The 25,546-nt window shown below is 39.3% G+C and overlaps 2 protein-coding genes and 1 pseudogene across 2 annotated transcripts; all 3 read right to left on the minus strand.

The window, feature by feature from the left end:
* Nucleotides 1-9,510: 9,510 nt before the first annotated feature.
* Nucleotides 9,511-10,329, minus strand: LOC124092625 (olfactory receptor 7E24-like; the record flags this gene model as incomplete). Its single annotated transcript, XM_046444464.1, has 1 exon — nt 9,511-10,329. A coding segment is annotated over exon 1 (765 nt), but the record flags the coding sequence as incomplete, so codon positions are not given.
* A 7,905-nt stretch (nt 10,330-18,234) lies between these two features.
* LOC124092624 (olfactory receptor 7E178-like) lies at nt 18,235-19,170 on the minus strand (annotated as a pseudogene).
* A 4,855-nt stretch (nt 19,171-24,025) lies between these two features.
* On the minus strand, nt 24,026-24,988 carry LOC124092259 (olfactory receptor 7E24-like). Its single transcript, XM_046443726.1, has one exon. It carries the CDS (start codon nt 24,977-24,979, stop codon nt 24,026-24,028), a length of 954 nt encoding a protein of 317 aa, XP_046299682.1. The 5' UTR covers nt 24,980-24,988.
* Between the last annotated feature and the right edge of the window lie 558 nt (nt 24,989-25,546).

Here is a 25,546-nt window from a genome sequence, read left to right on the forward strand (position 1 = left end):
TCTCATTATGTGTTCCATCCTTTTCTTAGAATTGATCAGAAACTCAATCTAGGACTTCAGATGCTTCAATGTGGACTCTCTATTTTTGTGTTTTCTTAGTTGGTGCTCACTTCATATTTCCTGTCTGAATACTGTTTTATTGGGGGGTCTTTAATTCAATTTCACGATTTTCCTTGGATCCTTCTTCATTGTTAACATCAAAATTGGCAACCCCTGTTCCTTCTCAGCAATACCCTGGACTCCAGGTAAAATGCTAAACTCTATTTTCACACAGTTACAATTGGTGTTATTTAAAGTTCTTGTGAACTTTCTTTAAAAATTTTATCCAAAGGGGTTGGGTTGTGGCTCAGTGGTAGAGCACTTGCCTCGCACATGGGAGGCACAGGGTTGGAGTCTGAGCAACACATTTATATATAAGCAACACGTGTGTGTGTGTGTGTGTGTGTGCATTGTGTCCATCTACAACTCAGAAAAATATTTTTTAAAAAAAACAATTACATCTAAGTATGAATTGAGGCATGTTACATCTCGGGGTCAGATCACTGGTCTCCAGTTTGACTTTCATTGTAAGAGAAGTTAAAAATTTTTTTGATTAGGTCTCATGCTTATGGATTCCCATTAATACGGATCTGACTAATTAAATGTTTAGAAGAACCTTCTATGAAGGTTCATATGCTGGTTCCTAAAGGATTGTCAGGATGGCTTTAGGCTTGAGCCTAAGCAACTCCATTTTAAAAACTCCAGTTTGAAACCTGCAGTCTCACAAGGCACATCTAACAGAGCCCTCCAGTGTGGCCCTCAAACAAGTCACTTCCCCTCTCCCTGATAAACAGAGTGAAGCTCTGGCAGGCTGTCCTCGCCTGATAAGAGGGAAAGGCAAGAAGGCCCTAGTGGAGACCACCAGACCAGATGTTTCTGAAATCCAGTGGTAGCTGATAAGGATTGAAAGTAGGGGGTCAAAAACCCCTAAATAATAGAGCAAATGAACAGGGATTCAGCCAGCCGAAACAAGGAAGCACGCGAACTGGAGAGCCTGATGAGGACCTGACATCCCAACACTTGTCATCGTTCCTGATCCTCTGTGTGATCCTGACCGCCCTCAAACTCTACCACCTTGTCTGGACCTTGGTGAGAGCCACAACTCCTCCCTACAACCCTCTCCTCAACTGGTCGTCCATTCCATGCCAGGAGAAGCCTGCCTTGGTTCCGAACCTGATCACCGTGGTCTGAGTGAGTGTGCATCTGCTGGATGTAAAGCCTAAGGCTTGAGACTTTTGAGCTCAGCGTGCAGAGGGAGTGTCTGTCATGAGCCTGTCATGATTAAGTGTGTCTGCAGTGCTAAGAATTAATCTGGAATTATCTGCTGTGAACTGATTATGTCTATTGCAGTGCCTAGCACTAAGGACTGTCATTTTCTTGATTCAGAACCTATAGAGTGAAACTGTATTGAGTGCTTTGAGTTAATAAAGCATTGAAAAGGGCAGAGACGTGGGCATTCTTTATTTATCCCCCTCGACTGCAAATGTCACAATTTTGCCTCTTTGCGACAGGGATCAATCTCAAAAGGGCAAGTCAGAGCACCAGGCAAGGTGGTTTTCCTGGAATCTCTTCCTTAAACACATGCCCATCAACCCCACGGAGCTTGTCATGCACTGGTTTAAGCGAGTGACTCTCTCCTCCAGTAACACCCTTCTGTAGTTGTATTCTCAGGCTGACTGGGGACTCTTGGAATCACTTCTCCACCTTCCACCTTGTTCGGTGGTCACACTGGTTACACCAAGGTCACTAATTTCATTACTTTGAAAATCCAGTATATGTCACTAGGCCCTTTTTCCTCTCTCTCCATTAAAATATTTAGATTTGTTCGTATTCTTATGGGACCTGGAGTGATAAATTGTAACATGGGGAAAAAGATATGTTGTGAATTGTCTGAAATTGGAATATTTTTAAAAGTGATGAAGATATAAAGCTTATTTTAAATGTATATGCTTATTCAGGTGTCCAAGTGAGGGAGGATTCAGGAGTGGTATGACACATTTTCTTAAAAGAAAAAAAAATCATCCTTTCTTATTCTGTGGCTTCCTGCTTTGCCCTGTGTTTTCTTCCTATCACATGTTAACACCATAATAAGCCAATTTGTCATGAGTCCCTCATTAGAGATGGCACCATGTTATTTTGAATGTCCAAATCTGAAATTGCAAGCTAAATAAACTTCTTTTCTTCATAAGTTTTCCAATATCAGGTATCTTGTGATAGCAACAGAATCATACTAATACAAAAGGGCAATTTAGCTTCAATCAATGAAAATGTTAATCCCAAGAAATAAATATTAAACCCTTTCAAACACACATACCCCCAAATAATTTTTGACCAAATATCTGAGTACAGGTGGCTCATTAAGATTCCACTAAATTCCACAATATCACACAAGAAATGTTGATGATATATTTACAGATGTATATCTAGTATTGCTATACCTCACCAGACTGCTTGACATTCTACTCCTGAGAGAAGGCATATGTAGATTTTATTTTTATTATTAAATAATTTGGGGGAATTATTGTTCCCCAAGTTACAGAATAAAAGAAGAGTTACAGAATAAAAAATAGATATTGATCTTTTCTATAAAAACAAGTATAAGGTAATGAAGACAAAATTTTCTTAACTAAATATCTAAAAAGGAAGGCCAGAAATTCTGGGTTAACTTTTTCATCAGAATAGTAACCATAGGAGGCAGAATTAAATCAAACAAAATACATACAACATATTATTATACCAAATATCTACCCTTGTTTTTGTATGCCATACTTTGAAAATTCTTTTGGCTTTGGCAGTAACCTCAGTATGTTATCCCCACCCCCCAGGATGACATGTCATCAACAGGAAAACACTTCGCTATGGCCTAATCATTACCAATGTCTCAACACTCATTCTTCCATCCCTACATGTACTCTGTACCTGCCATTTAATTTTTCTCACAGAAACTCTATAATTTATCCACTCATGCTACCCGCTAACAATATCCTTTCCTCCATATACAACCCAGTTATGCATATTTTACAATATTCTTCATGTAAGTAAAGGATAAATAAATCTCACTTCCATAGCTACATGGAGAGAATATACAAGATTCAACTGATCTCACTATTTACATAAATCTTACGTTACACATTAGAAAAATTGCAATCAGGAAACACCTACATTAAATGTCCAAAAACTGAAAACACAAAGAAATCTAAAGATGGGAAAAGAGTATATAGGAATTATCTCAGCAAGTTGAGCTAAGAGTGCTGTGGCAACCCGTGATCGAAGGAGCAAATACAGACAATACAAAATTGTGGCATTTAAATATCATTAACTATCCAAAAACCAGCTCAATACTTGAGACCTTTGGTGGCTAAGAGTTGTGCTATGGTCCAACTTGTCTTATGTTCTCCCCTCATCTCCAGGGAGGGCACCTTGGTGTGCAAATAGCTGCTCAAATTGGTGTGTCTGTGGGGAATTGATTCCGGGAGAGCCTTGGCTGCCATATTTCTCCATCTTCTAGACTTTTCTCCAGCTCCTCTCTAATGCTCAGATTATACAGGAACAGGTGAAGTGACACAGTGCTTATGAACCCAGGATTTGACATTATTATAGATAATTTATTTCACGACCAGGCAAAGGGTTTTTTATTGAAAGGTATTTCTATTATCAGTTTAAATAAGTCCATTTTGAAACCTGAGCATTTTGTGAATTTAAATGTACCCTTGTATCAATAGTGTGGTTCTAAGTATGATACAAAACTCATTTTCTTTAACTTCCTCAAGTACATATTTGTGGGGAAAAGTACTTATCTAAGAGGGTGCTTGAGAAGATGTAGTTAAATATATTGATCAAGACAGTTTTTAGTGCATTGACACAGAATTATAACTTCAAACTTTTACTTTCATATTAATAGATTCAACTAATAGCTTTGCAGACAGAAAATTTGATTTTTAATATTAGCTCCTGAAGTTTTTAGGTGTGTGGGCCAGAACTTGGTACTTCACTCTGAAACTTTCAACATATTCTTTTTTAATGATATTTGCTTGTAGTCCCTTAGGATTGATTAGAAAATGCGTGGAAATGGTAAGAATCTTTAAGGAGATATATCATTATCTTGTATTCCAAGATTGATGCAATTCCAATAAATTATTTGGATGTCAAGGGGGCCCTGAGGAGACTACTCAATAGAGCAGCTTCTAGGCCTTGATGATCACTGACCTCAGAACTCAGGGAATGTTGTGTCCCCTGAGGAAAAATGCACTGAATTAAAATATCTTAACTCTTTTTCTATCCTAAATTTCATGCTTATTTTTTTTTGTATTTCCAAAGCCCTAGTGACTTTCCTTTTCCAGATATTTATTTCTTTTTTTCTCTTCCCTGTCCATGGTTCACGAAGTCTCAAGTGTGTTATGGTTTCTAACAGGCCTTGCTGAGATTCCAACATGACAGCCAGCACTTATATCCCATGTTCAGGGAGATTCCTGAAAAATTATTGCTTTAAGTTTCTTGACCTCAATTTGGTTGTATCCCTGTTTTCCCTGGGATACAACCATCACAGCCAAGTGCTAACAATACTAGGAGTGTGTTTTTCCTTTACATGCATGGCTTTATTTGATCCTGAAAACATTGCTTGGGGGAAGTTCTTTCAAATTCACAAACTTTCTAAAAAGAGACTGAGCTTGAAATTCACAGTAACAGGGAACGTGAGCCCACACACCTAGATTTGCTGGCCTCCTTCAATATGAAAACTGCAATCCAGCTCTGAAAGTGATTCTATCCTTTGGATTCATGGTGACAGATGAGTGATAAATGTCTCTGTAATATTGTTACATTATTTGTGATCCTTGCTTTTCCCTTTCTTCCTTCTAGTTTTCTTCTTTCTTTCTTTCTCCTCTTCTTCATTTCCTTCTTTCTTCTTTTCCTCATTTGCTCGGACTCTTTGGTAATGTTACCTTTACCACCCCTTGTTTTGGCTGAACAGTATTCTACTGCATGTACACACATAAGCTGTTGAGCTGTTCGAATGTTTTTGCCATATTTGGATGTTATGAGTAGTGCTGCCTTGGATAGTTACACAAATTTGTTGGAAGAGTCCTATGCTATATGACAACACTTTATTCATTGAGAGCCTGCATACAGTGACCTCCTCCCCATTTTAGTTTGAGTATGCTCAATGATCCTGTGCAATCACAAAATCTAGCAAACTTTTCTCAGAACCTACCCTAGTTGTTAAGCCAGAAAATGCCTATCCTTGTATTAATTATTGTAGTAACAATCTCAGAGTTGAACTTCTGGGTTATATGGTCATTGTATGCTTAACTTTTTGAAGAATAGCTGAGCACATTTTACATTCTACTGTGCATAGGTTCTAATATCTTCATATCCTTGTCAGTATTTGTTATTTTCAATTTTGTTAAAACTATGTAGATTTGATAAAATTGTGTTATATAATTTTTTTTGGTAAAATGGATAAGATTCTGATTCTGATTTTTTCTATTAATTTGATGCAGGATTGCATATTAGAAACTATTGGTCTTTACAAAGATTTTTGGAAACTTTCTACCCCACTGTTATGTCAGAACATCTTAGAAGCCTGCAGCTGAGGTGCCAGCTGAGGTTTCAGTCATCTCATGGCTTCACAGCTGAGGATCTGCTGCAAAGGTACTTCATGCAGCTGTGGGCAGGATTCAGGTTCTTGTAGGATGGTGGCCAGAGGCCTCTCCTAATTCCTAGCCACAAGGGACTCTGATGAGAATCTCAGAACACAGAAGCTGGCTTGTCAGTGTGTGCAAGCAGGTGACAGAACAAGGGAGGACCAGGCCTATCCTTCCATCAGTGCACTAGTTCCTAAGTATCCCAAGAAGGTGGAGCTGTACCTCTCCGTATGGCCCACCACCCACCAAGACACAAGTCCATCAGCAAGTTTTCTGCAGAAGAACTAACTGACAGATTGACATAAAAACCTCTCTTCTGTAGCAGGTATTGACATAGATTTCCCTATGCTGTCTTTAGCCTGAAATCAAAAAGAGACACCTTGATTCTTTTCCAGCCACTAGGTATCACAACAATATTAAGTTAAATACCCATCATTCTGTGTCTAGTAGCTGCTGAGTTTTTCTCAGGAAGGTTCTCCTCTCACTCCAAATATATTTATTTTACATTTTGCATGTGTTTTATCATCTAATTAAGCCTTTAATAAAATATATAGCTGTCTGTCTTTAGTGAAGTTGATAAAATAGGTTATATTGGAATCATGGTCTATGGAAATTGTCCGTAGTCTTCCCATAAGGCCCTCATGACTCATAAGAAAAACAGTTATTCATTGACCAATGTAATGGAACCTGAATACATACCCCTTCAAGTTGAATATGTTAGAAAGTGATGTGTGCATGAACACATACTAGTGGTAAATTTGGCAGAACCACATAACCTAATAGCAGGAGTAGGCCACATTGGCAATGCCTGATGTTCAGATTATTTAATAAAAACTTGTTTTGTATCATTTTCAAAGTCACACAATTTCTAATACCATATAACTTGTAAATTCTAGGAATATACATTTCAAAATAAATCCTTTAATATAATACTAGGAGCTATCATTGATGGGGAACTCTTGTTTGCCTGGCTCATGATATACTTATATATAATCATTTGAAGAAATATATTGTTACAGTTAATTTACTCCTGAGGAATCTGAGGCTCAGAGAGGACTTGGAAGTTGCCTAAATTCTCAGTTTTAAGAGCCAATGTATGATTGAGAAAATGTCTCTAACACTCTATTTTCTATATTCTCCATCCTAATCAAAGATTGTCACATTACTTTTAGGCAGTTGGTGTGAAATTTAAAGATTTTCCCAAGAAAGGGGTTAATACATCCTGAAACTTTCCTAATTCATTAAATAAAATAGGGATTACCCATGTGGAGAGTCTACAATGCAACATAAGAAGGCAACATTGTTATTGTATTTTCCAGGGACTTTGGATACCAAATGAGTAGGAGAACAGGTAACTTGCTTTGGTTGGTGACATAGACTAATATCAATTTAAAGAGAAAAAAGTAAAAGTTTGTTTAGTTTATGATGAAATTCTTGACTTAATAATTCTAGAGTCACACAGCAACCAGAAATATGAGGTCACCTGTGACTCCTCAGCTGGACACCTGAGCAAAGCCATACATATAAAACTAGCCTGCTTTCTTCAACACATTTAAATGTTACAATTGCAGGCATCTCAAAATGTACCTTTCTCCCCTCCCTATGTTGTGATTTGCCTTGTTTTCACCCAAGAAATAGAAACGATCTAGTTCATTAAACGGAGAGAACTGAATGCAGACAATTTTATAGGTAGTTAGGCAGGACAGAGAGAAAGTGGGAAAGCCAGGTCACAAAGGAACTGGAGGGTCCTCTAAAACACTGAGTCTTAGGGGTGTGAATATAATGAATTTTTAATGTAGTGAAGTTCTGTGACCATGGGCAAAAGTATATAAAAACAAAACCAGAAGGAAAGCAGAGTAGTAATTTTAAGTGTCCCCCCCCTCAGCATGAAAAGGTAACTACAGAGGGCAAGATCGGAGCAGAGAGACAGTTGTTGAAGACCCAGCATAATGCTAAGCTGCATGGTGTTTATGGACAGTGGGTTTATTTTTTCAATTATATGCCATTAAAATCAACTCATGTAAAGTGCACAGATTTCAAACTTTAAAAATTTCCCTGGGATCACATCTCAGCTCTTTCTCTCCCTGAACAAGTCACTTACCTCTCTTTGGACTCAGTTTTCTCTTGCATAAGATAAATAGTACAGTATGAGTAACCATCTCACAAGGACTCTTAAAAATGTGTTTTCTTTTGCAGGCTTCTTATAAGGAATATATTTGATTAGCAGTGATGGGCTTAGACTCAGTTTTCAGTAAATGGTAACTATGATTAACATTGGAGATAAGTAAAAACATGCCACAATGAGGGACCGATTGAAATACCCATGTTTCAGAAATGGTTTGAAATTCATATGACACCGGTCACGACACATCTGTCTTTCTCTCTGCACATTTTGCTCAGGGAATGGAATGCTTCTGCCCTCAGTGTCTTGTGCTGGAGACCATGGAGAGATGAAAATGGAAGGTCACTCAGCCCACAGCCCAGTGATGTTTGGGCCTCTTTTCCCATTGGGTTGCAGCATTGAGACGGCCTGGTCATCGACATGGTGTTCCCAGAGGTTCAGTGACTCCAGGAGGTGTTCAGGGAGGCTGGAGACAATGTCATTAAGGGGCACGTACTTGTGCTTTTTGGGATTCCTGGTCCAACCAAGAAGATTCACTGTTCCTTCCTTAAGGTATTGCACATGTAATAAGGGCAAACCTTATTACAAAAGGGGATCTGGAGCATGGAATTAAAGGAGATGATGGATAAACCACCGCACGTGCTACTGCAATGGGGGCTTTTCTAGCCCATCTGACATTGATCCCTTTAGGAACCACATCTGCCCATCTCTGAAGCTTAACAAACTCCTCACACCTTGTGTATCAGGTGATGAGACCCAGTAATCAGTGATTTTATGTTCCTAGGCTGATCCAATAAAAGACAACTTGAGAATGATTACTATTGTCACTACACAAACCTGCCTAATCGGATACCTCTGAGACAAGTTTTAGAGAAAATATACATAGATTTAGAAAAGGGATATAACTTTTAGATATAAAAAATAAAAGTTTAGCATTGCACATGGAGGCCAGGGTCATTGCTCAGAAATGACAGAGGCTACCTGGGTACATTTATTTAGATATGAGACTTATGTTTAAAAAAAAAGGGATTCAGAATTCTTATGCAGTTCAATTAATAAAGAAATAATATTCTGGTGTGGAACATGGTATGGGAAGATAGCCACGAGTACAGGAGCATGTAAATAAGAAGGTAGAGTCCGCAGAGGATTTTGATGTTTTGAACTGAAGCAATAAAAGGATAGAAAAGATAAAGAGACTACATTGCTCTGCTCTGTAACCGCCTCAGGGAACTTTTAATGTCCCTGTTCTGAGAGCAACTAAGAACAGAGCAGGGAGGAAGAGCAGGAAGAAAAGATTAACATTAAACAGATACATGAGGTGGGATGGAAAGGGAGAGAAAAGGGAAATTGCATGGTAATGGAGGGAGACCCTCATTGTTATACAAAATTACATATAAGAGGTTGTGAGGGGAATGGGAAAATAAACAAGGAGAGAAATGAATTACAGTGGATGGGGTAGAGAGAGAAGATGGGAGGGGAGGGAGAGGGGATAGTAGAGGATAGGAAAGGTAGCAGAATACAACAGTTACTAATAGGGCATTATGTAAAAATGTGGAAGTATAACCGATGTGATTCTGCAATCTGTATTTGGGGTAAAATTGGGAGTTCATAACCAACTTGAATCTAATGTATGAAATATGATATGTCAAGAGCTTTATAATGTTTTGAACAACCAATAAAAAAATAAATAAATAAAAATAAATAAATGAAGGGATTCAGCAAGGGGATGACCACAGCATACATCAGTGAGAACCCAGCCATCTTTCTAGGAGAGCTGGATACAGCTGAAGCAAGGTACACTCCAATGGCCATTCCATAAAACAAGCCAACAACTGCCAGGTGAGACCCACAGGTGGAGAAGGCTTTGTAGCTCCCACCTGAGAATGGGATCCTCAGAATGGAGGAAACAATTTTATAGTAAGAGAAAAAGATCCCTAAGAGAGGAAGAAAGCCATAGATGGCACCAACAAAATATGTGACTGCATTTTTTGTAAGTGTATCAAAACAGGCAAGATTAAGGACCTGAGATGGTTCACAGAAGAAATTAGCAATTTCCACATTCTTGGAGAAGGTGAAGTATATGGCAATCAAATTGTGCAACTGGGATTCCAAAAGGCTAAAACCAAAAGACACCAAAACTAAGAAGCCACAGAAGCGAGGATTCATGATGACCGAGTATTGCAGGGGGTGACAGATGGCCACAAACCGGTCATAGGCCATCACAGTCAGAAGCATGTCATCCATACATCCAAAAATGAGAAAAAAAGACATCTGTGTCAGGCAGCCCACATAGGAAACGACTCTGCTGTGAGTTTGGATGTTCATGAGCATCTTTGGGACCGTGGTGGAGATGAAACCAACGTCAGCCAAGGACAGGTTGGAGAGGAAGAAGTACATGGGGGTGTGGAGGTGGGAGTCAGAGCCGACAGCCAGGATGATGAGCAGGTTCCCAAGCACTGCAACCAGGTACATTATAAGGAGTAGTCCAAAGAGGATGGTCTGAATTTCTGGGTCTTCTGAGAGGCTCATGAGATGGAAGTCTGAGGCAAGTGTTAGATTCTGTGGTTCTCTATAGCTGGAACATCTTTTGAAGAAAAATATAGGGTTGGAAAAAAGAAACCAATAAACAGGCTTCAAGTACTAAGACAATGTTATAAATTACTTGGGTTTAGAAAATTCAAAACACTGTGGAAGATTCAGGAACATATTATCTGAGCACTAAGTGAAAATCGATAGCTTACATCAGAAAACATTGTGCCAAATATTTCCAGAAGTTTTTCTACTTCATGTAATTTCTGGTTTCCATCTTTGTGAATGAAAATTTTCTTTATATTATTTCAACACGTATTTATATACAATTTGTATCCTTACCTATGGTGGACTCAAGTTTTGACAAATGTGTTTAAGTTTAATGCACATAACCAAAGTTGTCACCAACCACAAATGTGACATTAATGAAATTACATTTCACTTGTTAGTGATTAAATGGTAACTTAAAGTTAGGTTGAGCCATTGAATTTTCTCATTTTATGTGGGTTTACTTGTATCAAATCCATGCCATCTTAGTTAAATATCTAGTGATGAAAGCAGTCCTTGGCTTTTTTCCCAATTTTGTATTCTAAAGTGGGCAGGAAATATTGTTGAATTATTTTTCTGATCATAAATCCTGTTGTGGACAAAACATAACCAGAGCTGCGGGGCCTGAAGGCAGGAGGGAGCTAAACCGTGATGGAAAAAAAAAAAAAGTGAAGAAGGGCGTCCCAGGGACCAAGTGCACAGAGTGCACCTGAGGACCCTGCACCCCCAGCAGTAAGGACAGCAGCGTCGGTTTCCTCGAGGGTTCCTGAGGGGCCCAGACCCAGCGTATCCAGTGCAGGGGGACTTGCAAGTGGAAGGAGTTTGGAGCCAACAGCAAATGCAAGTTTGAGAGCTGGGGTGGGGTGGGTAGGGCCGGGGAAAGGGTGGTAGGGACATGGGCACCAAAGCCCATCAAGGCACCTTGAAGAAGGCCCGTTCGATGCCCAGGGCCAGGAGACCATCCAGGTGACCAAGTCCTGTACTCCCAAGACCAAAGTCAAGGCCAAAGCCAAAAAAGGAGAGGAAAGGACTGAGGTCAGTTCGGGATGACAAGGAGCCCCTGGCCTTACCCAGGGCCAAGCCACAGGCCCAAGATGTAACCTACCACCTATCAGGGCCTTTGTCTGCCTGTTTGCTTTATCAGCCACGCCCCACCTCTCTTCCTACTCCCCACCCCAAGCCCAAGTGCAGGAAGTGGGTGGGACAAAATTCTGGGAAGCTTGAGCCTCTCCCTAAAGGGGTTTGATTCCCAGTACCCCTTTTGTTCTTTCCCACCATGACCCCTGTTACTGAGAAATAAATAAAATGAACCCACTCCCCGCTACCCCTGAAATAGACAGATAAATAAATAAATAGACCCTGTCATGTCTGGTTGAAGACTTGGCTCTGCAGCAGGGAAAATCCAGAATCGAATTTTGAGTCTCATCCTTTTGATACCATTTGATAGATTTCCACATCAATACTTTCTGATACATAGATTGTAATTTTCTTACTACTTGAGGTCAACTAGTATTTATTATTCTGTCAGGTCACATGGTGATGCAATTGGGGAAAAATGCAACAGATGAAAGTACAGGAAGTAATGTGAACATATCTGAGGCATTTGCTCATGTCTAAACTAGAAGAAATAATCACCTAGCTTATGGTGTTATTTTAAGAAGATATTTTAAAATATTTTTAAATTACATAGAATAGTGGTTTTCATATTTTAAAATATTATAAACTCAGACGCTAGACTGAAATCAATTTAATCAGAGTATCATCTTGTGAAGCTCTAGATAGTCCTTTATTATGCTTGGGTTGAGAAATACTCTCTTAGAATATTTGCTGATATTTAGAAAGTGCCCTGTTGATAATATCTATTACTACTGTCAAGAATACCACTGTACATATATATGAAAAAATGCACATTTAGTAACGTGTGCTTCAGGACTAATATTTTACAGAGATTTGAATTAACACCTGTGTTGTTGATGTTGTTGTTTAATCTCTGCATGATTTCATTTTCTTGCACACCTATGCCCATAAAGAAATGGCTACCATAAATTCAGTGGGTATAATTTTCTGACAACATTACCATTTGTTTGATGTGTGTAACCATTTGCACTTTTAATCTCTCTGTCTCTGCACTCACAATGCTTAATGGAAGGAAACCAGGAGAAAATTACCCATCTCCCCAACATGGGTACTACCTAAATGAAATTAGTAAACATTTGGTCATTACTCATTTTATCAAATAAAGAATTCTATCATTATGGAAATATCAAGTTTTTTACAAAAACAGTTATCAAAGGTCAGTGGAATGATGTGAAACCCCAAAATGGGTCAGCCCAACCCAGAAGGTCCCCTGCCCCCTTCTCTTTGTGCCTGTTTATTCCTATGAAAACGTCTGCCGTGGTCTTTGATTCAATGAATGCTGTAGGTAAATTAAGCAAAATTTTACAGACTATGTGCCCATCATAGACAAAGAAAAAAAAAGCTATTATTGCTTTACTCTCATTATTGGGACATTTCAGAAAGGGAGGACGCTGCAAATAGAAAAGGACCAGGAGTGTCATGCACATGCTGGTGAAGGTCATTTTTTTGTAAACCAAACAAGATCTATTCAGTGTTTACACAGATTTTTATTTTCTATTCTTCTTGTGGGGCAGGCCAGTAACAGGAAATGGGGTTTTCCAGATAAAAGAAGGTTGTGTATTCCTTTCCATAAATCTAGCATCTACTTACATAAGGACAAAAATACTGTATCCTGCTATGGAAATAAGAAATAGTAACTTTATACTATCTTTTAGTCAAATGTAATGAAGGCTAATCTTATCATTAAGAATAATATTATCTAAATTTTATTTCTCTCTCATTTGATATGCACATCATGTTAAATGTGGAGCCTCTACATCTGTTCTTCCTTATGCAATCCAGTTTTATCAACAATAAATCAACTAAAATGATAATGCCGTATCATAGAAGTTAACAATCGGCCCCATGTCACAGGCATCACAAGGGAACAGACAGATTGTCTCTGAATCTGATGCACTAAATGGCTTCCCAGTCATCTGGAGGTTTTAAGTAGAGGTTCATCCTTTACACCAGGTAAACTCAGGTACATCTGAAGCATACTTTACCTCTGATTGGTTTTCTAAAAAGGACTAAATCCACAGCAGACTGCAGCTCTCCTCTTAAGAGTGAGTGAACAGCTGCGTGGATATTCTGCAGCGGGGGAAGGCAGGGGTCTGTTCTGGAGATGGTGTGACTTCTCTTCCCGTGATCTTTACCTGTGATCTCAGCTGTCCTTCCTGTAATCACTCAAGGGGTTCCACCAACTGCTCCCCTGTGTGATTCCCAAACATAAGAGCACAGTGAACCAGGTGTATTTTCCTGGAGTGACATGGTGGAATGGCTGGTGGGGCGCAGTGGCACACACCTGTAATCCCAATGGCTTGGGAGGCTGAGGCAGGAGGATCCCAAATTCAAAGCCAGCCTCAGCAACTTAGTGAGGCCCTAAGTAACTCAGTGAGACCCTGACTCTAAATATAATACAAAAAAGGGCTGGGGATGTGACTCAGGGGTTAAGTGTCCCTGGATTCACTCCCCAGTACCAAAAAAAGAAAAAAATGATGAAGAAGAAAAGGGGAACCTCCTGGATTCTTAGGGCAGTGTGCCCTGAGTCTGTAATCACACAGCTCAATCCAATTACATCTGCACTTTTTCTACCAGCAACTTGGTACAAGTTACATAAAAATAAAACAATAATATTGTGGGGACACATAACTAGGGAAGATTATGAACATTAAATTAAAGAGGCCACATAAAACATACAGATGAGCACCTCCCATTTAGGAGGCCCTCAGTATTGGTTCGTGATTGATGGCTACTGTTCTTCTCATCCTCATCTCCCTCACAGACCTTTTGACTGATTATTGAACAGCTCACAGGAACCTGTCTCCTACCAACATGGATAAGATGCTGTGGTCAAGTAGAAACAGTGTAGGAGGAAATGAAACTTTTGAACAAATCACTTGGTACCTCCACCACCACCAGGTACCTACACTTCAGTCACAGCAGCTGGTATTCAGCCTATCTTTGTCCACCCCTAGGATCCACATGGGCTGTCCTGTGCATCTGCTGATGAGGAACAGTGCTGCCATCTGTCCTTCCGCCATCCCTCCCCTCCCTCAGCACTTACTGGGAAGAGCTGCCTCCTTCCTGGGTCATGACTAAGAGCGGAGGATCCAATGCCCCTCCCCTGCCCAGTGCTCAGTGAGGTCTCAGGCTCTGCACTCAGGGTTGATAGGAGTAAGGTGAACAGGAGCCTTGTGGGGCAGAAGAGCACGGGAGGGGCCAACGCAGGTAGGTGCCAGCTAGATTGGAGCATTGAAGGAAGGCTGGATGGTGATTGATTATTATATGACCTTGGAGGCTCCCAGCCCAGAGCTCATAATTAGCCAAATTGGTCCAAGTCATCCAAACCTCTGAGGACTTCCTAATGTTAGTGGAGGAAGTAGAAATCTAAAAGAACGTCCACAAAGGTTTAGGGCTATCTTCTTCTCAGGAGGAAGCTTGTGTGTTCTTTTCAATTCATTTATTTATTTATTTTTTAAAGATCCATCTCTTTTTAATTTCAACTGTGGTAAACTACACATAACAAAAATTGACCATTTTGAGCAGTGTTTAATACACAGGCCAATGGGATTTCAGAGATCCTTGTGGGGAGAAATATTTATACTTACAACCTGATGATGGGATTCTCAGCATGGGAAAACAATTTTAGAGTAAGACAAAATTGGCTTCAAGAGAGGGAGAAAATCTGAAATGGAATCAGCAAAATACATTTTTATATATTTTTAGAAAATAAGACCTAACAAGATTCAGGAGTTGAGAGGGTTCATAAAAGAAATTAGAAAACTGCATATCCTAGAAGTGTGTAAATTGCAAAACAATTAAATCATGCATCTTGGAGTCCACAGACTGATCATAAAGTTCATGAAACCAAAAAGATGTAGAGTTGAAGGATCATGATGACTGACTAAGGCAGGGGGTGACCAGTCATGAACCATCACAGTCAGAAGCATACCATTCATATGTCCAAAAACAAAAACAAAGGGCGTCTGTCAGGCATCCCAGTTAGAAAATGATTCTTCTGTGAGTTTGTATGTCCACAATCATCTCTAGGACTGTGGAGGAGACATGACAGATGTCAATCTAGGGCAGATTGGAGAGGAAGAAACTTATGGGGATTGGTGTTGGAGTTCAGCAGACACAGAATGATGAGCAGGTTCCCTATCTCTGTGGCCAGGTACAGGGACAGAACAGAAAGGTACAAAGGGGTTGGACTGCAGGTTTGGGTCCTCTTACTGACCCAGGAGATGGAATTCTGAGGTGTGTGTTAGATTTTGTGATTCTTTATAACTTGGACAACTTTTGAAACAGAAAAGAGGGTTGGAAAAATGAAACCAACAAATAGCACCCAGCATGGTGTACACATTCAAACTGAATTCATATGTTCCCAAGTGGAGTATTCATAGCTGTAGTCCACCCACCACAATGATTCTCACTTTGACAAACTCTGCCTTCTTAGATTCTGCTTCTAATTTTTTTTCTGTGTTGTTCTCCTTTGAATATGTTCTGGCATTTAGAAAATAACTCATTAGTGTTACCTTTTATTACTATAAATAATATTCATCCCTTATATTAATACACAAACATTAGTGAGGTGTTTTATGTCTGATATTTTGCAGATATTTGATTTATTATCTATGAAATTTGAGTTCTGATTGTTTCTGCACGAATCCATTCTGATACATTCCTGTCCCTCAAAGACAACTAATATCAAAAAATTGACAGGTGTATTTTCCTATTTAATGTTTCTGTATCAGTATGGATTTATTGATCCAGAAATTGGATTCTTAAAAGTTACCTGAAAAATGCCAAAACTCATCTATGCAGTCTATGGCACAATACCTATTGCCTCTGAAATGTACTACTACACATATACATGTGGCTTTGTCTCTTGGTGGAGTATGTATGGCTACTTCAAATGGCATTACCTGAAGGACAGTCAATTAATTTTTTTTGTCCACTGTTTTTATTTTTCCAAATGAGCAATAGGCAATTTTTTGAGCTTATTATCATAAAAGTCCTTTTGCAATACTGCCGTATTTTCCAGATCACATAACTTATGTACACAACTCAAAAAACTTCACACCAAAATTCCCAATCTATAAGTGGTCTAATGAACTAAACAGACTTCCATTAAAAGAAAAAATGCAAATGGCCAACAAATATATGGAAAAATATTCATGATGCTTAGAAATCCAGGAAATTCAAATAAAAACTACACTGAAATTTCACCTAACCCTTGATAGAATTGCAATCATCAAAAAAGTAAATAATAATAAATGCAAAGGAAAACATAAGGAGGAAGGAATATTTATAAAAGCTGAATCACATTTTGCCCCAATTTCATACATATGTCAGTTAATAATCACACAGAAAACACACATGCATTTAATCTTAATTCAGCTATATCAATTATAATTCCACTCAGGTGACATTTCTCAGTGGCAGAGATACTGATGACCTGCCCGTGTTAATGAAATGAGAAATGTAGCCAGTGTCACTCAAAATTAAATTGTCAGACTCAATGTCGGATGCACCTAAATTTTCATTGTTTCATAACGTAGTAAAATTTTAAACAGAGGTCCAAATTTCTAAACCACAGGTATATTTGAGAAACATTCAAAATTCTGGCCAGTTCTGAGTAGGAATGTATAAAATATCAACATTAATGTCTTCTTTTGAGATTGAATAGGCTGATGTAAGATCAGAGGGCGATGTGGACAGCTGAAGGATGCCCTGAAGTACGGGAAAGAAAGATCAGGGCTGCTCATTGTTCATCTTCTCTTTCTGTGAAGTTACCTGTCATCCATAGGTGTCCTCCTGTACTGACCCAGGAAGTTTCAACCACGTCTCTCCCTTGTGGTGTCCCAGTAACTGCACAAAGGAATAGCACAGTGGGGAAGGCTCTCCTCCTGGAGAGACAGGCCAGGGAAACTCTGGCTGCGTAGCCAAGCAGGCAGTGATGCAGGGGGTTCTCCTGTCATGAGGCCCTGCATCTGCCCAAACCAGGAAGGCATGTTTTGGCTCCCCTGTCATAACCAGAAACATAAAGTTCCCATAAAGTCCATAGCTGAACTTTTAATATTGATATCCTCTCATCTTGACACCCAAACCTTCATACCAGTTCTCATGAAGGGAAAGAATGATTGGCAGGCCTTTCTCCATCCATCATGCCCCTTGGCCTTTAGGAGTCACAGTCTTCTTTACTGTCACATGACTTTGGAGGTACAAGCACAGAGCTCATACTTAGCCAAATTTATACAATATCCCAATCACGAAGGATATCCTCATGTTAGAGGAGGAAGCAGAGGAGAAAGTGAATGTCCCCAATAGTTTTACAACTCCTCTTACAGAAGAGAAAGCCTGTATGTACTGTTTATTTCTCTATTTTGTTTGTTCCCTAAAAATTCACTATTTTTTTCTGATTCATAAGTAATATTGTCAAAATACAAATGACATAATGCAGCCATGTAGCTGTGATCAAGTGCACAGCTTCATCATCACCATCATCCATCTCCAGATCTATTTCTCCACTCCAAACTTTATACCCATTTAAGAAACTTCCAATTCTTCCTCCTCCTGCCTCTACAAACCACCATTCCACTATGAAGTATGATCAGGAAATAAATTCATCAAACTACAAAAATAATGTGATAAAGGAAGCAATTTTAATATCTAGATGTTTAGTTTTGCTGAGTTTCTAGAATTCATTCCAAATGGACGCCACAGGACCTGGGATCACACTGCTCTCCTGTGCAGCCTCCACAGGGCACTTTTAATGTCCTTGTTATTCAGGCTGTAAATGAAGGGGTTCAGCATGAGGGTGACCACAGTGTACATCACTAAGGACACTGTACCCTTCCTGGTGAACAGATGACTGATCTGAAGACAGGTACACTCCAAGGCCTGTTCCATAAAATAAGCAAACCACTGAGAGGTGGGAGCCACAGGTGGAGAAGTTTTTGTACTTCCTGCTTAATGATGGGATTCGCAGAATAGAAGACACAATTTTATAGTAAGAGAAAAATGTCCCCGAGAAAGGAAGAAAACCATAGACAAGGCCAACAAAATACATGACTATATCTTTGGTAAGTGTATCAGAACAGGAAAGACTAAGGATCTGAGAAGGGTCACAGAAGAAATTAGCAATGCCTGTGTCCTTGAAGTAAGTAAACTGTAAGGCAATCAAATTGTACAACTGGGATTCCAAAAGGCTAAAACCAAAAGACATCAAAATTAAGAAGCCACAGAGGCAAGGATTCATGATGACTGAGTAATGCAGAGGGTGACAGATGGCCACAAACCCGTCATAGGCCATCACAGTCAGAAGCATTTCATCCATACATCCAAAAACGATAAAAAGGGACATCTGCATCAGGCAGCCCACATTCGAGATGACTCTGCTGTGAGTTTGATGTCCACAATCATCTTTGGGACGGTGGTGGAGATGAATCCAGTGTCATCCAAGGACAGGTTGGAGAGGAAGAAGTACATGGGGGTGTGGAGGTGGGAGTCAGAGCTGACAGCCAGGATGATGAGCAGGTTCCCAAGCACTGTGACCAGGTACATGGACAGGAACAGTCCAAAGAGGAGGGGCTGCAGGTCTGGGTCCTCTGAGAGGCTCAGGAGATGGAATTCTGAGACACGTGTTATATTTTCTTGTTCTGTTTTGTTTGGACACCTTTTGAAACAGAAAAGAGGTTAAGAAAAAGTACCCAATCATCTGTTACCATATTAATGGTGGTACATGTTATTTTGACTTAGAATTCTCAAACATTGTGTAAGATTAGGACTGCATTATTTGACATAATAGTTCATGTCAGAGAACGTTATGTGACACTCATCTTCCAGAAGTTTTTCAGCTTCCTGTTTTTTTCTGATTCGCCTCCTTTGTGGAAAAATTTCTCACTCAATTTTTGTTTGTGTTTTAAAAATCATGTAGTATAGAACTGCTCTGTTTGTGAACTTCAAATTGTGATTAACATATTTACATTTGAGGCACATAACCACAGTTATCACTAACCATAAATGTGTTATTTTTTGGACTGTACCTGTCAATGTGTCAATGATGAGATAATAATGAAATGTTTAAAAACTTTTGAAATTTTATATTTTATTATGTAACTGTCTCACATAATCTCAGTAAAACATCTCGGGAGAAGAAGTTTCCTTGCCTCCCACCTTTTTTCATTTCTTATTTTCTACTGGCTTTGGAATAATTTTCACTTTTTTAATCATAAACCCTTCTGTATGTTGTTCAGGATTTTAGAACCAGCAAATCCCCACCCTTCTTACGCTACTTAATAGAACTTCACATAAATACTTCCTGGAACTTGGATGCTATATCTGACTTCAGCTACGTAAAGGCCATTTTGTGGTTATTATTTTGTGAGGTCACACTATGATATAATTCCCCCCGAAAAAAGGCAAAAGAAAACATTTAGATGTTTACCTTGTAAACATCTGTGCCATTTATCCATGTCTGAAATTGAGACAGTAATTATAAGTGATATTATAAGTAGCTTATAGTGTTATTGTAAGTTTTTTTTTAATTCAACTAGTGGCTTTTAGACTCATTTATCAATATGTATATCATAATTTTATCAGTATATGTGACTTATCTATCACATATATTTACTCAAATATATGTGAACATTTTAAAATATCAAGACACCACACATTGGACAAAAACCAACATAGCTAAAGTATGTTCATATGAAATTCCTCATGGTCTTTCCTACACCAGGATTGAGAACCATCAGCACTGACGACCCCCTTAACCTTATCTGCTATTACTGGCAATAATACCTACTGCTCATGTTAAAAACAAACTGGAGACAAAATGTGCTTTAGAACCTAATAATTTAGAGGAATTTCATTTTTAAATTTTTTTAGTTGTAGGTGGACACAATACCTCTATTTTGTTTATCTAATTTTTTTTAATGTGGTACTGGGGATGGAACCCAGTGCCTCATGCGTGCTAGGCAAGCGTTCTACCACTGAGCCACAGCCCCAGTCTACGGAATTTCATTTCTAAACTATGAAATCTGAATTCTTGGCATCTCTGAATAATTCCTTTCTGCACATCTATTTACCCTAAAAAATGCTGTCACGATTTTGTGGGTGAATTTTGTGTGTCAATAAGAGATGTCCGGATTCATCTGTGTACTTATGATCAGCTTTCTTTAAGGTTTATCAAAAAAGCATGTATAGCTAATCTAGCTCACAACATACTTACTGGTCCTCAAATAACTAATTTGTAAAGTTTTGGACTTAAGTCTCTGTGAAGTACTTGCAGCTATGTCAAATGATTCAGAGGATGCAGAACATACCCCCAGCGAGGAACATCATTTGTTTTCCGAGTTTATTATTAACCAATACTTTCAAAATCCTGTTTCTCTCTCTGTATTACACAAATGAAAATTTCTAGATAATATATACTGTGTGAGATAGTTATTTGAATTTCAATAATTGATACATGTTCCCTTTTACTATCAGTCACCTATATTTGGTATGATAATAAATATCATTTATATTCAAAAGATCTACATCTGTTCATTATACTGCCAAAAATACCACTGATCCATATGTGGTAAATGTTCTTGTAGGATTATTGAAGAAATCTCATCTTGTATAGGGAATAATATTTCCATTTGGCTTCTGTAGAGGACACAGTCCCCTGAGATGGGACTCCGGAAATCAACAGTACAGTCCTGCCTCATTAACCCATATGCAGAATGTGTGGACAACCCCCTTCCACCTCTGGGTGCACACTAATTAAGGAAAGCAGCATCAGCATCATTCACACCCACAATTTCACATAGAAAGTATGTAAGGCAAGTTTGGATTCTAATAAACGTTTGGTCCTTAAGTCACTTTTTGAAGAATTCATTCTTTATAGAAATAATGAGTTTATTGATGTAAACAATTTTCAAAAGCCAGTAAACCCTAAAATGATGCAATCAAAATGCAAATGAGCTCGAGCAGGAGGATTATTTCCCACTTTATCTCTCTTTTATCTTTAATATCCATAAATACCTGTGCTATTATCTTTGAATAACAGAACAGTGTAAATCCTGTGAAATTAAAATTTAAAATTCATGTGTCTATTATATAGACACAATTAGGAGGTAGTATTTTTTGTGTCCTGTTCTTCGTGACTTTCCTAAAAGATAAAAGTATAGAAAGAAAAACACTAAGTGTATTGGCCATACCAGGTTCTGCAAACCAAAAAATAGCTCTTCTCTGTTTTAAGCAGATTTCTTTTATATTTGATGCCTCCTTTGTATCAAATAAGGTACAGAAAGTGAGGAATCGTAAATGAACCAATATTAGATTTCTTTCCAAATACACAGCACATTATTTATACAAGGACAGAATCATTTGCCCCATTGTAGAAACAGGAAAAGAATAACTTCAAGTAACATGATATTTTAGCTGAATTGTACAAAGATTATCATCACCCTTATAATAATACCTAAATCGCCTTTCACACTTATTTCATAAGCTCATCACGTGTTAGTCACATAGGAGCATCCATATGTATTTAATCTGTACTCAGTGCTTTTGTATCAACTAGAAATAAACTCGGATGAGGACGTTGAGTCTCTTAGGTACCAGTAACCTGCCTGTGTTATACGGATATAACCAGTGTGGGGGATTAAATTGTAAGTGTCTGTGTCTGAAACCTAAACTTTTCATTGTTTTCCAAGTATCAGAAGGTTTTAAGCAGATAACCAGAGGTCTCAATGACAGGGGCACATGAGGAACTTAAAAACTTTATTTCTTGTGTAGAAATAAAACCAAGACAGGAATGCCAGTGTCCTTTGGAAACTGGCTTTGTAGATTCTAAGAATGCAGGGGGGTGCTGACAGGTGTCAATATCCTGGATGGGGGCAAGAGGTAATCTGTGCTGAACTGTGATGTGTCTACCTTTTCTGTGATCCTTGCCTATGATGAACTATCCCTCTTGATGCAGCAGGAGCCAACCACTACTCTGCCCCATGGGCTATCAGAGACCCCAGGAAGAACACAATAAGCAAGGAGTCTCTTCCTGGAATACAGGGAAGTGCAATGTACTGTTGGGTTGTCAGGGGGAAACCCAGCAGGATTCTCCAGGCAGGACGCCCTGTGTCTGTATTCAGGCAGACCCATTCAAAATCTCTTCAGTCTTTTTTACCTAATAACTGATAGCAGTTACATGAAAATTCAGTTCTCCCTCCCCTTTTGGAAAATAAAGTGGCCAATTGATTGGCAGAAAACCATGCAGATTAAATGGAATGAAACAAGCTCTCCATAGCTCACAGACTGAACGAGGAATCCCTCAAATATGGTTCACAGTGTTAATGTTGCTTTCCTCCTGCTCCTCCTCATCCCTTGGTTATCCTTTTGGAGGGCTTTGGGGACAGTGGTGCTTTCATGGGTGAGAGGTATTGACCAGTGTGTTAGAAGGAAACCAAACCATGCACAAGTCATCAGGACCCCAAGATGACACAGAACAAGAGCGTCCCACAGCACAGCTTACTGCCTGCCTCACCTCTCCACCCATCATCTCCCTCAGCTCTTACTGGTTTAACCTGCTTCTCTTCTGGGTCATGACCAAGCAGTGAGGGTCAGTGCCAAGCCACAAAGGTTTCTGCTCCTCCCTGGGCTCAGAATGTCTGGAGGGAAAGAAGCCACACTTCCTGGGACAAACAGCATGGGAGAGCAGATGCAGGTGTGGGACACCCGGGGCCGAAGTCCCCACTCTGAAGGCTGGTTATTTATTATGAAATGACTGTGTAGGTTCAGTACTCAGAGGTCACAATTAACCAAATTGGCCCATGCAATCACAATCTCTGAGGACTTCTTCATTAGTAGAAGAAAAAGGAAGAGGGAATGAACGCCCACCAAAGTTCTAGGCACTCCCTCTGTGGAAGAATAAGCCCCTGGTACTATTTACTTAATTTGTTTCCCATCTTTCCTTGCTCATATTTAGAGATCCACTTGTATTTTTCCATTGATTATTGTGATAAAAAATGACAACATTACACTTTTCACCATTTTTATGCCATTCAGTGGTATTAATTGCATTCACTTTTTTATACAGTTATCACCAACACCCATTTCCAGAATTTTTTTTCTCTTCACAAACTGAAATTTTGTAACCATTTAAAAAATTTTATTTCTCATTCTTTTTCCCCCCTTGATACTGGGGATTTAACCCAGGGGTACTTAACCAATAAGCCACAACCCCAACCCTTTTATATTTTTATTTAGAGACAGGGTCTCACTGATTTGCTTAGGGCCTCGCCAAGTTGCTGAGAATAGCCTAGAAATTGTGATTCTCCTGCCTCAGCCTCCAAAGTCACGTTACTGTGCCCAGCTTCCTTCCTCTTTCAAATAAAAATGGTAATGGCCATTTGTTCATGAAACATGATGAGGAATTAAACTCCTTAATCTACAAAAATATTGTGAGCAAGACACACCACTCACGGGTCTACATGTTTAGTTTCACTGCCAATTCTATCCTCTATTAAAAACAAAGGCCTCAGGTTCTGTGATTGTCCTCATTGTTGTGTATCCTTCTCAGGGCGGTTTTAATGTCCCTGTTCCTCAGGCTATAAATGAAGGGATTCATCATAGGGCTGACAACTGTGTACATTACTGAGAACACCGCACATGTTCTGGGAGAAAGTGAGACAGCTGAACCGAGATATGCTGAAAGGCCTGTCCCGTAAAATAAGCCAACAACTGCCAGGTGAGAGCCACAGGTGGAGAAGGCTTTGTACCTCCCCCCTGAGGAAGGGATACTCCGAATGGAGGAAAGAATTCTATAGTAAGAGAAAAGGATCCCTGAGATAGGAAGAAATCCAGAAACGGCAACAACAACATACATGACTATGTTATTTGTTAAAGTGTCAGAACAGCCAAGATGAAGTAGTTGAGAAGGGTCACAGAAGAAATTAGCAATTTCCACATCCTTGAAGTAGGGAAAGTTTAAGACAATCAAGTTATGCAGCTGAGAATCAAAAAAGCCGATCAAAAAGGACATCAGAACCAAGAAACCACAGAGGCGAGGGTTCATGATGACTGAGTAATGCAGGGGATGGCAGATGGCCACGAACCGGTCATAGGCCATCACAGTCAGAAGCATGTCATCCATACACCCAGAAAGGATAAAAAGGGACATCTGTGTCAGGCAGCCCACATAGGAGATGACTCTGCTGTGAGTTTGGATGTTCACAATCATCTTAGGGACCGTGGTGGAGATGAAACCAATGTCAGCCAAGGACAGGTTGGAGAGGAAGAAGTACATGGGGGTGTGGAGGTGGGGGTCAGAGCTGATGATCAGGATGATGAGCAGGTTCCCAAGCACTGTGACCAGGTACATGGACAGGAACAGTCCCACAAGCACAGGCTGTAGTTCTGGATCCTCTGAGAGCTCCATGAGATGGAATTCTGATACAGATGTTAGATTTTGTGATTCTATATTGGTGACCATTTTTGAAACAGAGATGCAGGTTAAAAAAAAAAAGATAACTGCAGACATAGAGTTGTTTCCATATATTTTGAATTTAAGTATAATGAAGTATTCGTTCACACTTTAACATCAGTGTGCTTCTCTAATACTTCTCAGCTGTGATCAACTTAGTCATCATAAACTCTTCAGGGTTGGTTTCTGTTTCATTCACATCATTCTATATTTTAGAGATATTGAAAGGGGCAATGTTAGAAGACCAACAGAATTATAGAGAGCTAGTCCATTATTATTGTAAAATAAACCCAACACTTTTGAGAAAAGAAAGTACTAATATCCTTTTACCTTTATAAATGAAATCATTCTACTTATGAAGGTTAAGAAGCAGTCAAACAGCCAGGTGTGGTGTCCCACACCTATAATTCCAGTGACTCGGAAGGTTGAGGCAGGAGGATCTGCAGTTCAAAGCAAGTGTCAGCAACAAGCCCCTGAGCAAGTCAGTGAGACCCTGTCTCTAAATAAAATACAAAATAGTGCTGGGGAGGTAACTCAGTGGTTGAGTGTCCCTGAGTTCAATCCCTGGTACCGCCC

Source organism: Marmota monax, unplaced genomic scaffold (assembly GCF_021218885.2).
Source record: "Marmota monax isolate L192 unplaced genomic scaffold, Marmota_monax_Labrador192_F-V1.1 WCK01_AAM20220418_F8-fsc00102, whole genome shotgun sequence".
NCBI lineage: Eukaryota > Metazoa > Chordata > Mammalia > Rodentia > Sciuridae > Marmota > Marmota monax.